Source organism: Coregonus clupeaformis, unplaced genomic scaffold (genome assembly GCF_020615455.1).
Source record: "Coregonus clupeaformis isolate EN_2021a unplaced genomic scaffold, ASM2061545v1 scaf0086, whole genome shotgun sequence".
NCBI lineage: Eukaryota > Metazoa > Chordata > Actinopteri > Salmoniformes > Salmonidae > Coregonus > Coregonus clupeaformis.
Genome location: NW_025533541.1, coordinates 317884 through 341489, shown reverse-complemented (window position 1 = coordinate 341489; position 23606 = coordinate 317884). Strand labels below are relative to the sequence as shown.

At 42.8% G+C, this 23606-nt stretch overlaps 1 protein-coding gene across 19 annotated transcripts in view; it reads left to right on the top strand.

Annotated features, from left to right (window-relative positions):
- The window catches only part of LOC121549957 (transcription factor 7-like 2), a 119910-nt gene that overhangs the window by 51166 nt on the left and 45138 nt on the right, over positions 1–23606 (top strand). For 13 of the 19 annotated variants that reach the window (XM_041862553.2, XM_041862269.2, XM_041862309.2 and 10 more), the window contains exon 5: positions 6375–6434. The exons of the other annotated variants lie outside the window; for them this stretch is intronic. In XM_041862553.2, the coding sequence (XP_041718487.2) occupies positions 6375–6434 (60 nt within the window). The remainder of the gene's footprint in view (positions 1–6374; positions 6435–23606) is intronic. 19 annotated transcript variants of the gene reach the window in all.

Below are 23606 nucleotides of genomic sequence, written 5' to 3'. Positions count from 1 at the left end.
GTTAGGACATCTACTTTGTGCATGACACAAGTAATTTTTCAAACAATTGTTTATAGACAGATTATTTCACTTATAATTCACTGTATCACAATTCCAGTGGGTCAGAAGTTTACATACACTAAGTTGACTGTGCCTTTAAACAGCTTGAAAAATTCCAGAAAATGATGTCATGGCTTTAGAAGCTTCTGATAGGCTAATTGACGTCATTTGAGTCAATTGGAGGTGTACCTGTGGATGTATTTCAAGGCCTACCTTCAAACTCAGTGCCTCTTTGCTTGACATCATGGGAAATTCAAAAGAAATCAGCCAAGACCTCAGAAAAATAATTGTAGACTTCCACAAGTCTGGTTCATCCTTGGGAGCAATTTCAAAACGCCTGAAGGTACCACGTTCATCTGTACAAACAATAGTACGCAAGTATAAACACCATGGGACCACGCAGCCGCCATACCGCTCAGGAAGGAGACGCGTTCTGTCTCCTAGAGATGATCGTACGTTGGTGCGAAAAGTGCAAATCAATCCCAGAACAACAGCAAAGGACCTTGTGAAGATGCTGGAGGAAACAGGTACAAAAGTATTTATATCCACAGTAAAACGAGTCCTATATCAACATAACCTGAAAGGCTGCTCAGCAAGGAAGAAGCCACTGCTCCAAAACCACCATAAAAAAGCCAGACTACAGTTTGCAACTGCACATGGGGACAAAGATTGTACTTTTTGGAGAAATGTCCTCTGGTCTGATGAAACAAAAATATAACTGTTTGGCCATAATTACCATCGTTATTTTTGGAGGAAAAAGGGGGTGGCTTGCAAGCCGAAGAACACCATCCCAACCGTGAAGCACAGGGGTGGCAGCATCATGCTGTAGGGGTGCTTTGCTGCAGGAGGGTCTGGTGCAATTCACAAAATAGATGGCATCATGAGGAAGGAAAATTATGTGGATATATTGAAGCAACATCTCAAGACATCAGTCAGGAAGTTAAAGCTTGGTCGCAAATGGGTCTTCCAAATGGACAATGAACGCAAGCATACTTCCAAAGTTGTGGCTAAATGGCTTAAGAACAACAAAGTCAAGGTATTGGAGTGGCCATCACAAAGCCCTGACCTCAATAGAACATTTGTGGGCAGAACTGAAAAAGCGTGTGCGAGCATGGAGGCCTACAAACCTGACTCAGTTACACCAGCTCTGTCAGGAGGAATGGGTCAAAATTCACCCAACTTATTGTGGGAAGCTTGTGGAAGGCTACCCGAAATGTTTGACCCAAGTTAAACCATTTAAAGGCAATGCCACCAAATACTAATTGAGTGTATGTAAACTTCTGACCTACTGTGAATGTGATGAAAGAAATAAAAGCTGAAAGAAATAATTCTCTCTACTATTATTCTGACATTTCACATTCTTAAAAATAAAGTGGTGATCCTAACTGACCTAAGACAGGGAATTTTTACTAGGATTAAATGTCAGGAATTGTGAAGAACTGAGTTTAAATGTATTTGGCTAAGGTGTATGTAAACTTCCGACTTCAACTGTACTTGGTTTAGGCTACACTATAGACCCATTGGCCCGTATTCATAAAGCTTCTCCGAGTATGAGTGCTGATCTAGGATCAGTTTGAATTTTTGGATCATAATGAAGAAGATTACATGAACACGGGGGAACTGTTTCTAGATCAGCAGTCCAACTCTGAAATGCTTTTGTGCGTGTGGGAAAGGCATGATTGATTTAGAGTTAACCACATAGCTGACCCTGTGTTGACCCATGGAGCTAGTATGTAGTCTACATTTGTTATGCTCTTGAGTTTCACGCAAAGACTTGATGTCAAGGCACTGTCTTCACGTAAGTCACTGTTGGTATCTGATAAGTATAGACCGTTTTTATGAGCCACAATAAAAATACTATCATAAATGGTTTCCAGTTCAACATTAAGAGAAAGTTGGCATGCCAGCCCTCTTGGTCTTTTGCCCAGTTTCGCTAAGTACATACTGCTTAAAATAGGCTGTTTATTTGAAACAGAAACCCTGTCAAAAGTTATGCTAAGACAAAGAGATGGCGATGACAGCGCTCTAACAAACACAACAACCAAACTCAGTAGGACAGGCCCTCCTTATCCTCCGAGCGACGCCAGTGTTATTTTTATACCGTAAAGTTCAGGAGGCCCTACTTGGACGGTTATTTTAAGAGACATACATCTCCTCTGAAATCATTAAGCTGGTAGGAGGCAGTTAAGCTGCAGGTAAATACTTCTGTTTTTATTCCTCCATGAGTCATATGGCTGCAAATACTTATCACCTCACGTCTTCCATTGCTCCTTGGTACCGAGGGCTTTAAGAGGAGTTTCCTAAGATGACGTCCAACACACGGTTACGGTTCAAACGCCTCGCACTCAGAATACATTAGCGTCTTGTTGCGCCAAACGTGTTTATCTCATTGTTTATTTATTTATTTTGATTGATTGGTACCATCAGAGGTGTTGCTGCACCGGCACGCACTTGCTGTTAGCATAAGTGATTACATTTAATGTGAGATGAAGCTTGTATTGTAATATCCCCTCTCGCCCTCCTCTCCACGTATCTGCGACTGAGGCGAGTTTGATTAGATGGTTCCCTGGTTTGTATCATAACAGTGTTAACAACGTAAAGACAGATAGATTGGTTTTGGCGACTCGGGTAATGTCAGAGATAACACCTTGGGCCTTCGTATCTCAGTCAGCGTGTAAATGTATAGATCGCACCCTTCCCACCAACATGGCCAATATGCTCCTTTACGTGATCCCCTTATCAATAAATTGGGCAGTAAACTGTAGTTTATTTTTGCTTTCAAATGGGAAGAACACCTGGGCACCTTGACCTCTTTGGCTAGGAATGTGCTGTCTGCACTACAGCGATAACAGCCAGCCGATAGGGACCGGAGATAAGGAGAGAGCGATCCGAAGTTCAAGTGACACTTCAACAATCTTAGAAAAAGTCGGAGAGACAGTGAAACAGTAAATAAAACAAAAAGATCAAGTTTGAGATATACAAATGCTAAATTGAGCAGAGAGAGATAGAGAAGGACAAAGACAGATGGACAGATACACATAGAATGAAACAAAAATGTACTGTCTTGTGAAGAGTCTCTGGGTAGGTCGGTTTCTGGGGTAGAAGTGGGTGGAGCTCTTGAGGGTCAGCCATGAAGGGAATGGAGGAAGTGACCTCACAGGGGCTTGTCGTTATGAGGCTGCGTGGTTTGCCCCTCACCGCCATGATCGCAAAGGGGGCACGCCGGGCCCTTTGAAGTGTCTGACCGCCCTGCGGGGCAGCCTCCAAACCGCTGCCGCTGAACTTTAGACCATTGGCTGAACGTTATTATTAATTGATATGTCTATTGATGTGTATTTTTTACAGAACGAAACCCAGGGAGAGACATTTTTGTATTGTGCATCTGCCTCACACGGTCAACAGTCCGAGATAATCTTGTATAAAATAACCCTCAGTCCGTAGTCATTTTAAGTTCATAGTGCTATCTTCATGTGACACATCATACACACATGAACACAGTCAATTCTCAAAACTCAATGAGTTGACAGTCATCTTAATTATCGATGCACCACAGATACCCGATTGGCTGATGTCTTATGCCACTTTTTCTAGTAGCTTAGAGGTGGGATTTGTTTTTAGACAGATTTATGATTTGTTACAGGATTTATTTTGTGTGTGTGTGCCCCCACATCACAGACTCCCACTGCTGCTACTCAAGCAGTCATCATAGCAGTGGCCAGGCATAACATGGTGGTGCTCATGCCATTTCTTAACACATTCAAGTTAAGAAAAGTACTTTACATTTCTACTCAGTATAAAGACAAGAAATGGGTAAGGCAATGTAAGAAAGGTGACGTCACTTGTTGTTGGCTTTTAAATATTGAGTAATCTTCTTACTAGTAAATTATAGGCTATGTGATGAATACCCTTAATTTTGCAGCCACTTTAGACTTACTATTGTGGTGCAAGTCAAACATTTTTAACAACGTTTTTTAAATTGACATGCTGGGAACTGGGGCAGAAATACGCGTATGTTTGAGAGCGAGAGAGTGCACACACACACACACACACACACACACACACACACACACACACACACACACAGTGCTTTTGTCAGAGTCTTGTTTAGGCCAGACAATGTCTCCATTGTTTTCTGGGCTTTCACTGGCAGCAGGGGATGGCTGGAGTGTTAACCATTTCCCAACTGGGGCCTCCGTGTAGTGTGTGTATGTGTGTGTCAGGAGCGGTGAAACATGTAACTTGAGGGAGTAAGGGTGAGGTGTAGTGTCCTGTTGTGTGTCTATTCCGAGTGTATAATAATTAGTGTTGAGGAAGTGATTGAATCTGACCATTACATCTATGTATGGCAAGACCTCCCACCTGAGGCTTTCTAACCAATGAACACTCGGCTTTCACATTGCAGGCCCATTTGTCTCGCCATAGAAAGTGCACTGGAAGAAGAGCTACAGAAAGGAGTGGGAGTTGGCTTGAAATGAAGTCTCCATCCCTACATTTTGAAATAGAATAGATTTGTTCAGGAAATGCCCACAGTGACTTCGCAGTCCCCAACTGTGCCTGAACGGCTTGGCCGGTCATCCTTAGAAAAGAAGTGGCCTCTTGTCCACTCCACGTCCATCTTTATGTACATTGTGACATGTTAAATAAAGATATGTCTCCTCCCTCTAAATTGCGGTGCACCTGGGTTGTACAGACAATAGCTCTGGGGGTTGGAAGCCCTGGTGTGAAATCCTGGCCTCCTTCACTGTTAATGAGTGTCCCCAGGGTCACAGACTGGAGACACTGCCCTCACTGTTTACGAGAGGAGATCTCTCTCTCTCTCTCTCTCTCTCTCTCTCTATGTCTCTCTGTCGGTCTCTCTCTTTTCCTTGCTCAGAAACTCCTCTTTACTTCAGTCTGCAAGCTCTGGCTAGTCTGAGCAAAGTCAGTGGCAGCGTAATCACAGATAAGTTCAATGGTGTCTGTTGTTGTGGCAGCAGTGCTTTAGACCAGAGCTGTTGGTAGGAGACATGGCCTCACCCTGAGACAGGGGGCTTTGTGCCTCCTCTGGGCACCCAACCAGGCCTTTGCCCTGTCCACTGTCTCAAACCAGACATTGCACTGTCAGGCTGACATCACAACCAACTTAGGGGCCAAATGTGAGACCAGCCGAGACGAGACGTGTGTCAATCATGGGAACTGTGACGAGAGGGCAGTAGGGGTTTGCTGTTTTACTCAGTGAAACCCAATCTAGACAAAGTCATTGTTTCTCTACAACACTGAATGTCCAGTTGTTTACAGACACCCCAACAACAGTCAGTGGCTGCTGGGCAGACAACAGAGGAATTTATAGAGAAGTATCATCCAGATTCTGACCTGTAGTAGTGGGAAGCCTATTTTCTCCACCCTTAGTTGTCATCTGATTTGCATGGAGAAATGTGGATAGCGGCTTTGAAACGCACAGCAATAGTTGGGAAGTCATTGTCCTCTTTACCTCTGAGTGGCATTTAGCGATTATAACACCTGTGAACTAAGGCCACCCTGGGGAATGTGTGACGGACGTGGATATCTAGAATGTGTGTGCGTGTGTGCAAGCACTGTACATACTGTAAGCCTGCTCAGAGAAATATGCAGAGTAACATGTACACTACAGTAACTTAATGTATGAGGTTTCAGTATATGGATAAACACACTAACCTAGGTGGTTCAGTAGGGATTTGTTTTGTGTGTGTGTCTGAATGACTTTGCACTTTGATTAGTGTGCACGTTGTTTTTTGTTGTTGTAAACTGATACTTAAACTCTTTATCTCCTTCCCTGTTTCTCTTCCTTCTTCCTCTTGTTTCCCTCCCTCTTTCTTTCCATGCCCTTCATATCCTGATTTTAGAGTGATTTAAAATGTGATTAGGCTGTTAGCTGCAAACCTACCTACATGCACAGGAATACATCTCCCCATGTTCACCCTAGTGCACGCTGCAGTCTCCTTACGAGCCAAACAAGTCAATGTCTTTGAACCAGCAGCAAGAAATAGCCAAGTTACTCCAGTGTTAACAACTAGCCAGCCAGTATAACAGCCATGTAACCAACCCAGAGCCAACCCATGTTATCATATTCTCTCTGTGTAATGTGTGTGTATAAGGATAGCTAAGGCACCCTGGAGAAAGCTGAGGCAGCGAAAAGGAAAGGAAATAGAAGTTTAAATAAATGAATAGCCTAGCTAGTGAAAAGGGGGGTGAGTTAGGCTTAAGTGAGAACACATTCCTTTGCAATCATGTCCCCGGTAGGCTAGGATGATGTGTGTGTGTGTGTGTGTGAGCTGATATAATTGTGTGACTCGGGAACGTCCGTCTTTACCTTTCAGGGGCCCTTCTGCTTGGAATTCCCCGGACAGTCAGATCTGAGCCTTCACCAATTTCAGTTGGTGAGAACTTTGAATTCCAAGTATCTTGCTAGCTGGTTGATGATGCCAAATAACAACTGACAAATGATGATGATTTAAAAAAAGTATTAATAATAGTCATAATTCTAATCATGCTATGTGTTTGCTGCTGATTGAGTGCTGTTGCTGCTGTGTTGTTGACTTGCTTTGTTGCTCTGTAATGTGGTCCTCTGTAGCTCAGCTGGTAGAGCACGGCGCTTGTAACGCCAAGGTAGTGGGTTCGATCCCCGGGACCACCCATACACAAAAAAAAAAATGTATGCACGCATGACTGTAAGTCGCTTTGGATAAAAGCGTCTGCTAAATGGCATATTATTATTATTATAATGGGTGCTGGTGCAGATATTTTGGGGGATACTTTTCAAGTTTCAAGTACCTATTAACTTTTTCATCATGGTTCTCACACTAAATATGTACTGATGCAACACATACATTCCTAGTTCTCTGACAACCCTGATTTCCAGAGATGGTTTAGAAGAATGGTGAACTGTGTTTTGTAAGTCATTGGCTTGTAACCCACTCTAGCATTGTGATACTTGGTGTAGCCTAGCTCAGTTAGCTGACTGTGCTTTGTAGCTAACATCAGATGGTTTAGAATGGTTACTCTCAAGGTAGCATTACGGTCTCTGTCGATAGATGATTGTATCCTTTCGATTTACAACAGTGCCAAAGTGTCTATTGATTTTAAGCAAAAATATTTTTGGGGTATTTGTTTCACTAGTCCATTGTTGACATAGTCCCAAAACTTTCAAAATATAGAAATCATCCCTGTATGCAAAATGCATCATACTGGGATGATTTCTGTTTTTTGAAAGTTACGTATCTTAAAAACTTGATTGCTGACAAGCAAAACATTTTGGGACTATGTCAACAATGGACTAATGAAACAAATACCAAAAGATAGTTTTTGGGTGGAATTTTACTTGATGTCTCTGCTGTTTGTACATGGTATAGAATGATGATTTCAGATCCATGAAGGTTTCAGACAGTATAGAATATTTATTTATCAGAATCTCCATCAGTTCTGAGGTTTTTGGTAAGTCTTTGTCACATATTATGAGATGTCAATCATTTTCCAGTCTTTTGCTGAAGGGCTGTATTCTGTGTTCGTGTTTGAATTACCATCCGGGAGAGAGAATCTCTTTCTGTTCTCTTTTCATCTGTTTCTCTTAGCAGCTGTCTTGAAGAGGATTCTCTTTATTATCAGCATCTGAATGCAGAGCCAGCGAGAAGTTAACTAGGGAGTGGAGTGTGTCTCTCTCTGTCTCTGTCTCTATCTCTGTCTCTGTCTCTGTCTCTGTCTCTGTCTCTGTCTCTGTCTCTGTGTGTGTGTATAGTCTAAGTGAGTGACTGTGTGTGCCTGCCTCTGTATTTATGTTTGGCCGGGTGGGGTTTGGCCGATGTTGAAGACGAGGGACTTGGACGAGACAAGGCTGTCTAGCTTTTCTGAATTGTTCTCCTGTCGTCAGGAGCCATCCAAGGCCCAGGAAGAGTCAGGGCCTGTTTCATTTCTATATTACTACTATTCAACTATGGTGCCCTCCTTGACGGACCCAAACAGTCAGAGTTTGAATGGAGCAGGACATAATGGCTAGCCTTGGTCTGCAGAGCTGACTGCTGCCTGCTGCCAAATAAGTGGGCGCTAGGCTAGATTATGGCTCATGGTTGCACGTTTAGACTGATGAAGGGAGTGAGAGGAACTGTGGGACGTGGAGCCAAGATGAAAACGAATTGTCGTCTCCTTTGTATGGACCCCGGATTCTTTTGAGTTGCCTGCTTGAGTTGCTCCAGCTGATCAATTGCCTGATTTTCCATGCTCCATCGGGACCGTGTCGGTAATAAAAACGTTGCACTTGGAAAAAACACTTACGGAAACAACCGTTAATGTAAACACGGTTTACAAGTGGAGAGAGGAGATATTTCCCTCCCTAGTCAACTTTTTTGACTAGGTAAGGCAGGAGCTCTGTTGGGTGTGTCTATGTCTGTGTTTCTTTGTGAGTGCGTCTTAAATATGTGTTTGTCTGCACAGGTGTGTCTGCATATTTGTTGGTGTCTGTGTCTCTCTGTCTAAGGTGTAGATGTACGTTTGCCCAATCCAATTTTAGGTGTGTCTGTTTGTGTGTGCTACATAAGCAGACTGTCAGGTCAAGTAAGGTTGTCAAGCACAGTTGCACATGAATTCACAGACACCACGCCTTGTGACACACTGCAGGCGTGTGTGTGTGTGTGTGTGTGTGTGTGTGTGTGTGTGCTTGAGAGCAAAATAGGAAAGTGATAGCAGCTTAGTTTTGCAGTCAGATAGAAAAATGTCTCATCAAAATTTGACCTTAAATCATGGTACAATGTGCAAACAGATACATTAATTTGGCATATTGGTCTTCAGGGACCTTAAATCTAACTTTATAGTGAAACATCCCACCGCATCCCACTGCGTATTTTCCAAATAATGATAATTAACATGAAGCACTTTTTCTATATATCCCTGCTTGTCCAACCCTCCCTCCCTCCTCCTCTGCCCAAGTCCCACATCTGATTCTGTGGTTGGGCTGCTGTGAGCGTGTACTGTATTAGTACTTGAGGCCGTTTCACAGGGAAACTCGTTTTGACAGAACTCCAGGTGTCTCATTGTTGGAACTGCTATGGTTCAGCAGATTTACCAATTAGTATTGGGCTGAGGGCATGGTTGGGCGGGAAGGGGGGAACGGGGGGTATGGAAGAATTGAAATGAGAGGGAATGGTTAGTATGGAAGAATTGAAATGGGGAGGTGTGGTGGGATGTTCCGGGTTGGGTAGAGTGATGGAATGAGATGGGGGGGAGGAAGAGGCGGAAGGGTCTTGTGGCTGGAGAGAGAGAGGGACGCTGGGTAAGTCGATACATGACCTCCTTTTCCCAGCGGAGGAATGGAATGACTGGTTCCAAGGAGGAGGAGAAAGGAGGGGTGATGGGAAGGCGGCAAAGGAGGGAAACATATTACAGTGAGTTAACATGAAGATTTAGGCTATAACTTTACAAGTAGCCTATAGTCTAGCCCGGATACCTCCAACAAAGCATGACATTTTTTATTTCCTTGCTCTCAGTCAGTTATTGCCAATGTTACTGCAAAATTGAGACAATTGAATTTACGCTATCACGAGTGGGCATCAACACACAAAATTGAATGACTCAGGAGATAAAATCTCAATCTTTGGAGGGTGTTTTTACACACATCTCTTTGCCAAACCAATGATTTGTTTTTGTTGAAATCCTTCCTTCTTCCCTCCCTCTGTTCTCACTTTCTTACTAGACTGAATTGTGTGGGATTATACACAGCGTTATTACTTTGTGAAACTCTTAGTTTTTCCTTTAGAAATGCCTGCTCCAGGAAGTTTTGACATGAACTTTGGAGAGTAGGGTGAAGTGATTTAGAGAATGTCCCTAGGGTCGCCTGTAGAATTTGGAGCAGTGTTTACAGTATGTGTTTGTGTGTGCGTCAGCTCTATGAAATCACTGCCAGTGCTTACTTGGTCAGAAGGTTAAAAAAAACTGTAAATAACAAAAATTATGATCCTCTAGAATTAAGGTCTTAAAGATTTCTCATTATAGGAGAATTTCAACCAAATCTCTATTTTTGATGTAAATGGCATGTTATAGAAGGGTCCAGACACTTCTTTTGCGATTTCACTTGTTTTTGAGAAACGTACATGAAATTGTATCATTTTGAACTTTATCCGCAACGTTGTATTCCATTTTGTTGCGACTCCAGTGTTACCTCTCCGACCATTCTAGCAGCAGGCTACACCAAGAATGGAACAGCTGGATAAGGAAAACAGCTTGAGTCGCACAAAATGTAATATAAGGTTGCGGATAAAGTTCTGAATGACACAATTTAATGTGTATAACATCTAAAGACCTGCATCACTATACTGAGAGTGTTTCCATTTCTAAAAGGAAATATTTGGGTGTTTTTGGTGCATTTGTTCATGTTTTTTCAGAGCCCCCGTACTGCACAGCAGGGATGAGGAAGTGAATCGCTGGTTGGGGTAAGTTTCTCAAAAAACTAGACCCTTCTAGCTATAACATGGCATTTACATCAAAAATTTAGATTTGGTTGTAAAAAAGTAAACCTCCTTTTAAGGACTATTTATCCCTGTATCTGGCTGAAAGATGTCCAAAGGTCAGGGTCAAATAGCAGTGGGCCCAAAGGAAGCTGGATGCACAACTCTAAAATTCGATTCCAAAAGCCCATCACATACTGTATATGGTGCTACTGTCTGCTGTCCTCTTGAATCACATTCAGACCCTCAGCACACTCTCGCCTGCTTATCCACTGGTTGGACTGGCACAGCATCCCCTGTTTTGGAAGATTCATCCCCTGCTTGCTTCTTTGCCTGACTGCAGTGGCCACACTTTTGTTTGGGGTGAGAGATTTTGTGGGGGATGTTTGAGAGGGGTAGGGCGGGCTGGGTGTCTATGGAGAAACGATGAACCCCACATCCTCAAATAACAATTTATTGCTATGGTTGAATGCATTGTGGCAGTCAAAGTTTAACATCTTCTCTCTCTCTCTCTCTGAGTGTGAGTGTGTGTGTGGGTGTGTGTGTTGACCGGTGGAATGCTGACTGTTTCCAGGGAGCACTTAAGCTGCCCTGAATTAGGTTTAGTGTCCCTGCTCGTACGGCGGGAGAGCGGGTTGGGGGGATTAGTTGAGAACACTCGGTATCTGATTTCTGAATAGTTTTGTATTGTCCTCAGTGAGTTTTTCAACCTGAGTGAGACTAACCTCCAATGTATTTTCTTTTCTTCTTCTCAGCAGTTTCAGTGAAGACATCCCTGAACTTTCTTTATTTGTTTGGTTGTGTTTTTGATGTTATCATCCACAGTCAGTGTAGTCAATGATGCCTGAGTGCCAGGCTCTTCTTTAGTCTCCTGAATCCTCAAAAAAAGCAATTACATTTGACAGAATAGTTTGTGGAAATTTGGGACAGCTCACACCGAGGCAGGTGATTGTATTTGCATGCTCTTGCATACCTCTGCATGTTTCTTATTTTTTATATTTTTCCAGCCCTCCAAGAATCACCTCTGATTAAAGGGGTTATTATAATTTTTTTGTCATTTAGCAGACGCTCTTATCCAGAGCGACTTACAGTTAGTGAGTGCATAAATTTTTCATACTGGCCCCCCGTGGGAATCGAACCCACAACCCTGGCATTGCAAACGCCATGCTCTACCAACTGAGCTACACAGGACCATTAACATGCTACATGAGAATACCACAATTGCAGTAAGTAGGGGATACATATTAAATCATAATTGCCATACACGTCAGGGAAACATTGGCCAATTTCATTGAAATATGGGTATGTTGTTAAGGAAAATCCATTATTATTTTCGCACCGGTCGGTGCTACAATAGTATGGCGTTGGTTGAAGCTCAATGTTAAATTGAAATCTCCTTACTGTCATATTTAAGCCGATATGACACCAATGTCGATGAAAATTCTCAAATCACCTCGATTGGAGGTACACAACACACTCCCTGGCTCTCGTTATGAGCCGTCCGGCCATTACCGCAACCATATAACGGATTTTGAACAGGGTCGTTAGCATTAGGAAAAGCTCAATATCTAGGCGTCGGATAAGAACAAGACTAAAGCGTCCATAAAGTGACCGTTAGACTTGCCACCTTTCGGACTGAATACATTTGTAGGGGCAACAGGTTTGATTAAACGTATACTATATCGCTCTCACGTGCCAACGATGTGCTACCTTTTTGTAGCATTTCTGACAATGCTAATATATTTCTCAGAGTTCTCACACACCATCGAGCAATTTGGTTGCTCGGCAACAACACAGCTGCACCAGGCTGCCAGTCATAGAAAAAGTATGAGAACAAACAGGCTACAGTAGATAGCTAGTGATATGGTGGGATTCAAGCTGAGTTTAATCAACAAAATCAAACAGATACTTTGAATAGCTAGGTAGCTAGCTAGCTAACGTTAACTTACTTGTCCAATGTCCAGCAGCTAGCTAACACCAGTCAGCTGAAAGCTAGCTAGCTAATGAACAGCCAAAGAATGGTAGCTAGCTATATTTGGTTATGGAAGGTTAATACACAAATTAAATCAGTCATTAGCTAGCTAGCTAGAGACAGACAACAACAGCTGACCTCGACACAGAAGCTAGCTAACATTAGCTAGCTCACGTCCAAATGGCAGTCCTACATTTTTCCACAAAACATAGCTATCTAGATACATTAGTTCAAAACCAACACCAAACTTTGGGCAAATTGTCACGCTGCTACCGTACAATGCATGCATTTGGCTTTTGCAACACTAGCTAGCTAGCTAATCCATAGTCCAAGCTATGGTAAGAGCTAGCCACATTTCACTCTCAGACAGGACACAACTCAAACTGTAGCTGAGAAAACGAATTGCTAGCTAACGTTACATGTAAACAGCGCCTCGGTTGTGTACTGACTGCAGTGTGCAAATACATGCTTGCTAGCATCACAAAAACTCACCAGTTTCTAACATCCATAATAAATTCCAGTACGCTCCATCTCCTGTCTTCTTGACATTTAAATCCAAATGTCTGCTGATTAACAGTGCCAAACTAACAACTCTGCAATTTGACTGTCTTAATTGTATTTAATCTGGATGCTGAACTAGCCCATGTGTTGGATATTTGTCAACAACTCTGCCATGCACGGCCATTCCAGTGGCGCGGCTCAAACCCGGATTATATAAATAATAATAATAATAATATGCCATTTAGCAGACGCTTTTATCCAAAGCGACTTACAATCATGTGTGCATACATTTTTACGTATGGGTGGTCCCGGGGATCGAACCCACTACCCTGGCGTTACAAGCGCCATGCTCTACCAATTGAGCTACAGAGGACCACATATAAATGTATAGGATGCATAATTCCGCAACGCTGTAGGCTAGAAACAAGATGAAAAAGGCACAAGAACGACGCAGCTTTAGTGTACATGGGGATATCTTTGATTAGTCTCTATAGCTGAGTTATACGACCTTCAAAAGTCAATGATTTAAAAACGTTTTCTTTTACTTTACTTTCAATGGGAATTGAGTCATATTTTACAATGTAAGACTGTCACAACCAATTGAGCTATTCAGCTTCTGAAAACTGCAGACAATTACCTTTTGACTATCCATGGCAAATTCTACACATTCTTTGATAGTTGGATCAAAACAGATTTTAGCTGTTAGAGGGCAACTGCCAAGGATCATAGTCCCCTGTAGCTCAGTTGGTAGAGCACGGCGCTTGCAACGCCAGGGTTGTGGGTTCGTTTCCCACGGGGGGCCAGTATGAAAATGTATACACTCACTAACTGTAAGTCGCTCTGGATAAGAGCGTCTGCTAAATTACTAAAATGTAAATGTTTAAACCAGCAACCATTGCAGTTATGCAAACGCACAACATGTGCCATTAAAGCCCAGACCTTTTGGCAGAGGCCAAATTAAAGGTTACAATACCACTGCCAATAACAAACTTTTGGTTAAAAAAAATATATCTGTCTTTGCATGTGGAAATGTTAACAGAAAACCACCTTCCGGTGTAAAAAACATGAAAAAAACCAACAACAACACCTATGTCTTAAGCGAGAAGTAGGCATCAGTCTGAAGCCGCAAAATAAAGGAAATTCACATGATCACCACAATGCATACTTCACCAATGCTCTACCAAGGTTTCCCAGCACACAGCTTTGACCTACTACAGGAACTATGTTGGTCTATTGTACTTCAAACAATGTGTAGGCAGGTTGCTTAGGATTCAAACCTTTTCAAACAGCCTAATTCATACTCTTGGAGGAGGTGCTCCCACAATAATGTGATTTGTACTGCATACAAGTTAACATTTTACATTACATTTTCGTCATTTAGCAGACGCTCTTATCCAGAGCGACTTACAAATTGGTGCATTCACCATATGATTGCCAGTGGGACAACCACTTTACAATATATCTATTATTATTATTTTTTTGGTGGGGTAGGGGGAGGGTAGAAGGATTACTTTTATCCTATCCCAGGTATTCCTTAAAGAGGTGGGGTTTCAAGTGTCTCCGGAAGGTGGTGAGTGACTCCGCTGTCCTGGCGTCGTGAGGGAGCTTGTTCCACCATTGGGGTGCCAGAGCAGCGAACAGTTTTGACTGGGCTGAGCGGGAACTGTGCTTCCGCAGAGTTAGGGGGGCCAGCAGGCCAGAGGTGGATGAACGCAATGCCCTCGTTTGGGTGTAGGGACTGATCAGAGCCTGAAGGTACGGAGGTGCCGTTCCCCTCACAGCTCCGTAGGCAAGCACCATGGTCTTGTAGCAGATCAGGGCTTCAACTGGAAGCCAGTGGAGTGTGCGGAGGAGCGGGGTGACGTGAGAGAACTTGGGAAGGTTGAACACCAGACGGGCTGCAGCATTCTGGATGAGTTGTAGGGGTTTAATGGCACAGGCAGGGAGCCCAGCCAACAGCGAGTTGCAGTAATCCAGACGGGAGATGACAAGTGCCTGGATTAGGACCTGTGCCGCTTCCTGTGTAAGGTAGGGTCATACTCTGCGAATGTTGTAGAGCATGAACCTACAGGATCGGGTCACCGCTTTGATGTTAGCGGAGAACGACAGGGTGTTGTCCAGGGTCACGCCAAGGTTCTTTGCACTCTGGGAGGAGGACACAATGGAGTTGTCAACCGTGATGGCGAGATCATGGAGCGGGCAGTCCTTCCCCGGGAGGAAGAGCAGCTCCGTCTTGCCGAAGTTCAGCTTGAGGTGGTGATCCGTCATCCATACTGATATGTCTGCTAGACATGCAGAGATGCGATTCGCCACCTGGTTATCAGAAGGGGGAAAGGAGAAGATTCATTGTGTGTCGTCTGCGTAGCAATGATAGGAGAGACCATGTGAGGATATGACAGAGCCAAGTGACTTGGTGGATAGAGAGAATAGGAGAGGGCCTAGAACTGAGCCCTGGGGGACACCAGTGGTGAGAGCACGTGGTGCGGAGACAGATTCTCGCCACGCCACCTGGTAGGAGCGACCTGTGAGGTAGGACGCAATCCAAGAGTGAGCCGCACCGGAGATGCCCAACTCGGAGAGGGTGGAGAGGAGGATCTGATGGTTCACAGTATCAAAGGCAGCAGATAGGTCTAGAAGGATGAGAGCAGAGGAGAGAGAGTTAGCTTTAGTAGTGCGGAGAGCCTCTAAATTATTAGATTCTTTACACACCACAATAATCCCATTCCACTACATTTTCAAGCTTTTTTTTATTACAGTGCTCGCCATAATTATTGGGACAGTGAAGCATTTTTTCTTATTTTGGCTCTATACTCTAAAAGTTTAGATTTGAAATCAAATAATGACTATGAGGTTGAAGTGCAGACTGTCAGCTTTAGTTTGAGGGTATTTTCATCCATATTGCGTGAACCGTTTAGAAATTACAGCACTTTTTGTACATAGTCTCCCCATTTTAGGAGACAAAGTATTGGGACAAATTCACATACGTGTGTAATAAAGTAGTACAAAGTGAAGTATTTGGTCCCATATTCATAGCACACAATGACTACATCAAGCTTGTGACTACACATTTGTTGGATGCATTTGCTCTTTGCTTTGGTTGTGTTTCAGATTAGTTTGTGCCCAATAAAAATGAATGGTAATTAATGTATTGTGTCATTTTGGAGTCACTTTTATAGTTAATACGAATATAATATGTTTTCTAAACACTGTTACATTAATGTGGATGCAACCATGATTACAGATAATCCTGAATGAATCGTTAATAGTGATTAGTGAGAAATATATCATACCCCCAAGACATGCTAACTTCTCAACATTACAAATATTATTTTTTGGGGGGTTATGATATTTGTGCATCTAACTTTCTCACTCATCATTATTCACGATTCAGTCAGGATTATCTGTAATCATGGTAGTATCCACATTCATGTAGAAGTGTTTAGAAACATATTCTGTTCTTATTTACAATAAAAGTGACTCTAAAATGACACAATACATTATTTACCATTCATTTCTTTTGGGCACAAACTAATCTGAAACACAACCAAAGCAAAGAGCAAATGCATCCAACAAATTTGTAGTCACAAGCTTGATGTAGTCATTATGTGCTATGAATATGGGACCAAATACTTTTTACTACTTTAATACACATATAAGTGAATTTGTCCCAATACTTTTGCTCCCCTAAAATGGGGGGACTATGTACAAAAAGTTTTGTAATTTCACCTGATGAAAATACCCTCAAATTAAAGCTGACAGTCTGCACTTTAACCTCATAGTTACTATTTGAGTTCAAATCCAAACATTTGGAGTACAGAGCCAAAAGAGAGAAAAAATGCTTCACTGTCCCATTAATTATGGAGGGCACTGTATATGAAAACAAGCTTTGCTTTTATACTTACAAGACTATCATGCTTGAGTGAGCGAGCTGTTTTGTCTTGTAGTAATGTGGTGCCTGCCTGTATTATAATTAAGCAATAAGGCACGAGGGGGTGTGGTATATGGCCAACACACAGTACCACGGCTAAGGGCTGTTCTTAAGGCGTCCGCATGCTTCCCAGCCGAAACAGTTCGTAAGAGTTTGTGCATATATTACAAAGACATTTTGTGACATTTCTGTACGTTCTGTTTTTTTTCGGCTGTTCAGGCACACAAAAATTTTTGGGGAAGCAAAGCCGTAAGTCGGTAGCCGAAGTTTACACCCCTTTGTTGGTGATTGGTCAACAGTAGGGATTCTTCAATAAAGTCTTTGTTGTCATTCAACGAGAGATTACTTGTTTTCATGCACATTTTTTCATTGAGAAATACTGCATGAACATCTTAGTTAAATGTAAAATTGCTTGACAAAAACGTCAAAATTAATGACAGATTTCTTGACTTATCTTAGATTAATTCTGACTATTTTGAGGAAGTGTATACAGGCAACGGCGTCTCAAAATTGACAAAACTTTTTTGTCAAGAGAAGATCTTTTAAGGGAGTATGTGAGCACACTCGCTCCTTTTGACTAGCCGAAGCCAGCAGAACTAAAGCATGCTGACGCCTTTACGCACGACACAATGCAGAGTGCCTGGATACAGCCGTTAGCAGTGGTATATTGGCCATTTACTACAAACCCCCAAGTTGCCTTATTTCTATTATAAACTTTCAGCCAATCAGCTTTCACGGCTCAAACCACCGGGTTTATCAATAAGCAATAGGGCCCGATGGGGTGTGGTATATGGCCAATATACCACAGCTAAGGGCTGTTCTTAAGCACGACGCAAAGCGAAGTGCCTGGATACAGCCTTTAGCCGTGGTATATTGGAAATATACCACAAACCCCCAGAGGTGGCTTATTGCTATTATAAACTGGTTACCAATGTAATTAGAGCAGTAAAAATAAAAGTTTTGTCATACCCGTGGTATACGGTCTGATATACCACCGCTTTCAGCGAATCAGCATTCAGGGCTCGAACCACCCCGTTTATAATATTTAATATAGAATAACATTTCACACTGGTGATGGGCAAGCAGCTCTGCCATGTGCACCAGGCACTAGCCAGATTGTAAACAAAAGCATGTACGAGAGATGCATCTTAAAAAGAATGAACCCACCATCAAAGTCCTCAGCATTGGGATATCTGTCAAAAAGCAAAACAGTATATTATTAGCATTATCTATACTACCGGTCCAAAGTTTTAGAACACCTACTCATTCAAGTGTTTTTCTCTATTTTTACTATGTTCTACATTGTAGAATAATAGTGAAGACATCAAAACTATGAAATAACACATATGGAATCATGTAGTAACCAAAAAAGTGTTAAACAAATCAAAAATATATTTTTTTATGAGATTCTTCAAATAGCCTTTATGACAGCTTTGCACACGCTTGGCATTCTCTCAACCAGCTTCACCTGGAATGCTTTTCCAACAGTCTTGAAGGAGTTCCCATATATGGTGAGCACTTGTTGGCTGCTTTTCCTTCACTCTGCCGTCCGACTCATCCCAAACCATCTCAATTGGGTTGAGGTCGGGGAATTGTGGAGGCCAGGTCATCTGATGTAGCACTCCATCACTCTCTATCTTGGTAAAATATCCCTTACACAGCCTGGAGGTGTGTTGAGTCATTGTCCTGTTGAAAAACAAATGATAGTCCCACTAAGCCCAAATGTCCATTGCTTGTGTTTCTTGGCCCAAGCAGGTCTTTTCTTCTTATTGGTGTCCTTTAGTAATGGTAACTCTAATGAACTTATCCTCTGCAGCAGAGGTAACTCTGGGACTTAAATTCCTGTGGCGGTCCTCATGAGAGCCAGTTTCATCATAGCGCTTGATGGTTTTTGCAACTGCACTTGAAGAAACTTTCAAAGTTCTTGGAATATTCCGTATTGACTGACCTCCATGTCTTAAATTAATGATGGACTGTCGTTTCTCTTTACTGATTGGCTCAAACACATTAAGAAGGAAAGGAATTCCACAAATTAACTTTTAAGAAGGCACACCTGTTGATTGAAATGCATTCCAGGTGACAACCTCATGGAGCTGGTTGAGAGAATGCCAAGAGTGTGCAAAGCTGTCATCAAGGCAAAGGGTGGCGGCAGGTAGCTTAGTGGTTAAGAGTGTTGTGCCAGTAACCGAAAGGTCGCTGGTTCTAATCCCCGAGTCGACTAGGTGGAAAAATCTGTCGATGTGCCCTTGAGCAAGGCACTTAACCCTAATTGCTTCTGGATAAGAGCGTCTGCTAAATGACGTAAATGTAATGTAAAATTTGAAGAATCTCAAATATAAAACATATTTTGATTTGTTTAACACATTTTTGGTTACTACATGATTCCAAATGTGTTATTTCAGTGTTTTGATGTCTTCACTATTATTCTACAATGTAGAAATTAGTAAAAATAGACAGAAACCCTTGAATGAGTAGGTGTTCTAAAACTTTTGACCACTAGTGTATATGCATTATTTGTGTATTTATTCATTCATTTGTCTTGTTAACATCCTTTCTGAGTAAAATAAATAGCATGGATGCAGCCTTGCCCTAGTGGCTGTGTGATAGTTGTGTGTATGTGAGATTTGAAATTACAAACCCGTTAAGCTTTGTGATTGGAGCGAGACAGGCGTGGTTTTGCAGACACACAACAGGCTCTTCTTTACGTGCTGATTAAGGGACAGTGAGGCGATGATTTATCTGCTCAAGTTTCACCGGCCTGACTTCTTCTTTGTACACTGTTGCTCTTATCTGCTACATGCTCTGTTCCTACGTAACAAGACGCCCCCCCCGCCCTCCTCCTCCTCTTCATGCTTATTTATTTTGTGCTCAGCAGAAACCGAGAAGATGCGGCTTGTCCGCAGAATTCGGCAGCTTTTGTTGTGTTTTCCTCGACTTTGTTGGAAAGCCCAGCATTTGGGCTCTTTTCCTCACACGTCATGGTGAATGGAGATTTTAAGTGGAACTTTTGGCACTGTCTCCATCTTGTGTTGAAATGGCAGACAAGTGACTGGCTGGTGGTGTGGCCGGGCTGGCGAGCTGATTGGTGTGTAGCGAGGCATGGAGAAATCAACTGGCAGCCTGAATGGCTCAGTGGATTCTCACTGGCATTCATTAAGACCATAGCCATTGTTTTTTTTTAACGGGATTCTGTCTTTAGAGAAGTCTAAAATAACAGACAAAAGACAGAATGCTTCCTCGTTTTATGAAGCATGACTTGCAGTGCAATGTTCTCAGAACTGATGTCCAATTTATGTTTGCAATTAAATGCAAACTTATGCATTAGCTATTTTTGTTTTTATCACTATCGTACAGTTTGTTGATAAGCTGCTAAAAGGGCAGACTTTTGACATGTTAGTCTTGACGGATGCTAAAACGCTGGTTAAGCTCTTGTTGGCTGCTGCTCCTTGATGTAGCTCAGTGGTCACCAACCAGTCGATCTTTAAGGCATTCCTAATCGATCACCAAACATTTCTGTAGAAAAGCCAATGATAAAGGCTTGCTTTCCTATTTATACTTTTTCCGTGTTGCGCTGTTGGCAGTAGGTGCACTTCATTCAGAAGCCCTGCGCAACGGGTAAGCAAAGTGTTCCCATTTTGAACCTTTCATTTGTCTGAAAAGACTAACTCTGCCTACCTGGCGAACCGGGAGATCTGTGGCTAAATAGAGTGCACCTGCTGCGCTGGCCAATCGGATAGCTCAAATCACCTACAGAGATTCCATGACCCCGGCCACAGCAAAGTTTGATACTAGTATACGTAAGATTTAATGACTTTTAAAAGCATGACCACAGAGAGACTGTCAAAGAATACAGCAAAGAGCTGCTGTTTTTATGAGTGAGTTCATGTAAAAAAAATATATTCAGAACTGTCATCACTATTTTTATTCAATACTATTACAAAACATAAAATGCCCTTCTCCATACTTCCGCTCGAGCTGCATCTGCAATGAATGAGAAGCCAGGTGTATCGATAGCCCTGCGTTGTATTACTATTATTAGCAGCACGTCGTGTCTACTTTAATATCGAGGAATATTTTACTTTCTCTCGTCATAGGAACAACATGAATTTGTGCATCAGGCAGATGAGGTGCGACTCAAGTTTCGCCATCAGGTGGAAGACAGTGTCCCCTCTCTCTGGTCAGTGTCACTGGAGGAAAGGAAGGAGAGAGCAGGGATCGTGAGAGGCGGACCCTTTGCTGCTCTCTCCCTCCCTCCGCTGAGACTAATGCCGTGTTCAAAACAACTGGGAACTCAGAAAAAAACTAGATCCGACTGGGAAAAATAGTTTTGAACGGTCATCCAACTCGGAATTCCAAGTCGTACACTCTGGCATCTTTCTAGACCTCCCAACTTTCCAACCTGAAAATCACTGATGTCATGACTTGACCTTGTTTTTTTCCATAGTTCCCAGTTGTCTTGAAAGCACCATGATCAGCAGATGCAGGTACCATCAGTCCAGTAAAATAAAAAAAGCTAATTATTTGCAATTTATTTCAATTTAGGCTCAGCTGTGCCTCACAAGTGCTACACCAACTGATCTATTTTGTTATCAAGCTCGAATTTTGAAATATAATATGGTCTGAGAATACCAATATTGGCAGGCCAGGCAAATAGCTAATATGCTGTAATAATGTATTAGGCCTACTGCACAAACCTCGTCTGCTTGCTTTTTGACTTCGAAAGTGATCTTGACTCAGAAAAGGTTGGTGACCACAGCTGTAGCTAATGCAGACCACATGTTCAATTGCATCTGCGTAAGCAAACCTGTTTAAACTATAGATGACCCTGCACCGTACAGCAGAGTCAGTCCTGGTATAGGTATAGCACAACAGACTTAAGGCAAAGGAGTTGACAGGGTAGGATCGCAGTATAGGGGGCCTGGGGAACAGGGTATGATTGAAGTCATTGTAATCCTCCTTAAAATTATGTGGGTTTGTTCTGGCTGTGTGTCAGACTGATTCTGCATTTGTAGGGGAGGTGTGTGTGTGTGTGTGCGCTCTCTATCTGAGAGCAGAGAAGAGTAAAGCTGTGTCTTATGCAACATGGAGTCACATACATTACAGGCCATCTGGGTTTCAGAAACTACCACTAAGACAGATAACTCCAATTTTGTTGAAGAAAGGAAGATAACGACAGAGAAGCAACAGAGAGAAAATTGAGATGGATGGAAACGACGCTAGAAGGAAATATGTGTCAAGATCCTTCATCACTTGTACCACGGTCTCTGTCGGTGCTTACCCGTTAGACACCATGCTAACGCCTCGCTTGCCTCTCCTCCATTGTGGCCCAACTTCTCCTGAGCGGGCGTGCTTACGGCACACGAGCCTGTGTGCTGTGCATGAGTGCCGTGGTGGGTGCCTGCCTCTCTTGACGTTTTAATTGTTATATCTCCTCACCCCTGATATGAGCAAAAAGGGAGGCCTCGGCAACGCCTGGGACTTCAAAGGCTACCTCCCCCAGTCTTACAAGTTGCCTGTCTCTTTGGAAGAGTTGGCTCCAGAGAGCGAGGGGGTTTGAGAGGCGGCGCCGAGTCTCGGCTGGAATGAGTTTGATGGGCTAATTGTAGCCCCCAGTGGACACAGCTGCACATCACAGAGAGGACTAGCAGACTGGGGAGGACTGGATGAGAGTCTACAGCTCTGGCTCATCATGGGAATGAATGGAGACTGCAAAGACTCCCGCCATCTCATTCTCCCTTTCTCCAATCTCTACCTTACCCATCGTTCTGACCATGCTGTCTTTTGACTCCCTGGCTCTCCGTATCTTGCTTCATGATGGGGAAATGAATGGACGTTGCAAAGACTCCCTTCGTTTCTCTCTTTCTCCCACTGCTGTCAAGCTTTCTCTGCCTGTCTCTCCATATCTTACCATCTCCTTCTCCCAGCTCATGTAACTCATCATTCGTTGAATAGTAGTGATGTTCTTTATGTTTCTCCCTGTGTCTACAGTTTAATACCGTGCATCGAGTGAGCGAATGTATTCACTTTGTCTACCATTCAACTCCATAGGGATAGCCAGTGTACAGTAGGTCACGTGCTGGCACATTCTAATGATCGTATATCAGCGTGTCATAAAGCTTTTGCATGTTGGTCACTACATTTAATGAGCCTGCTGACCACATGGAATCTGGGTATGAACTTAACACAATGCAGAATCAAAGGAATTCACAGACAGATGCACACAAATTCACATATACAATCTTTGTGTACTATTTGATACTACCCCTACTAACAAACACCACTACTGTAGCGGTGATCAAAAAAGAATCTCCACAGCTTTGAACTATGCCCCCCCCCCCCACCACCACCATCTCATCAAACAGAAATCAATAGATTCAACAGTTTTTCTTCTCCTTTCTTCACCCACTCCTCTCTGACGGTTTAGTACACTACGCCACTAGAGGAAAACACAGTTAAAAGGAAGAATGGCGCTGGTGATGACACCGTCAAGGAAGCGCCTCGTGTTGGGAAGGGCCCCGGCTGGGAAAAATCAATGCGAGTGAAGACTTCCACACACGGAAACGGCACACAGGGAGGGAGAAAGGGGAGGGGGTGTTTTTGAGGCCGGAAATGAGGGATTTGTTTTACCCAGAGAGAGAGGAGAGTAGAAAAAATACTACTTCAGAACATTTAGAAAACAAATAGTTATTTGGTGAAGTTGAGTTGTGCGGTTAAGGTT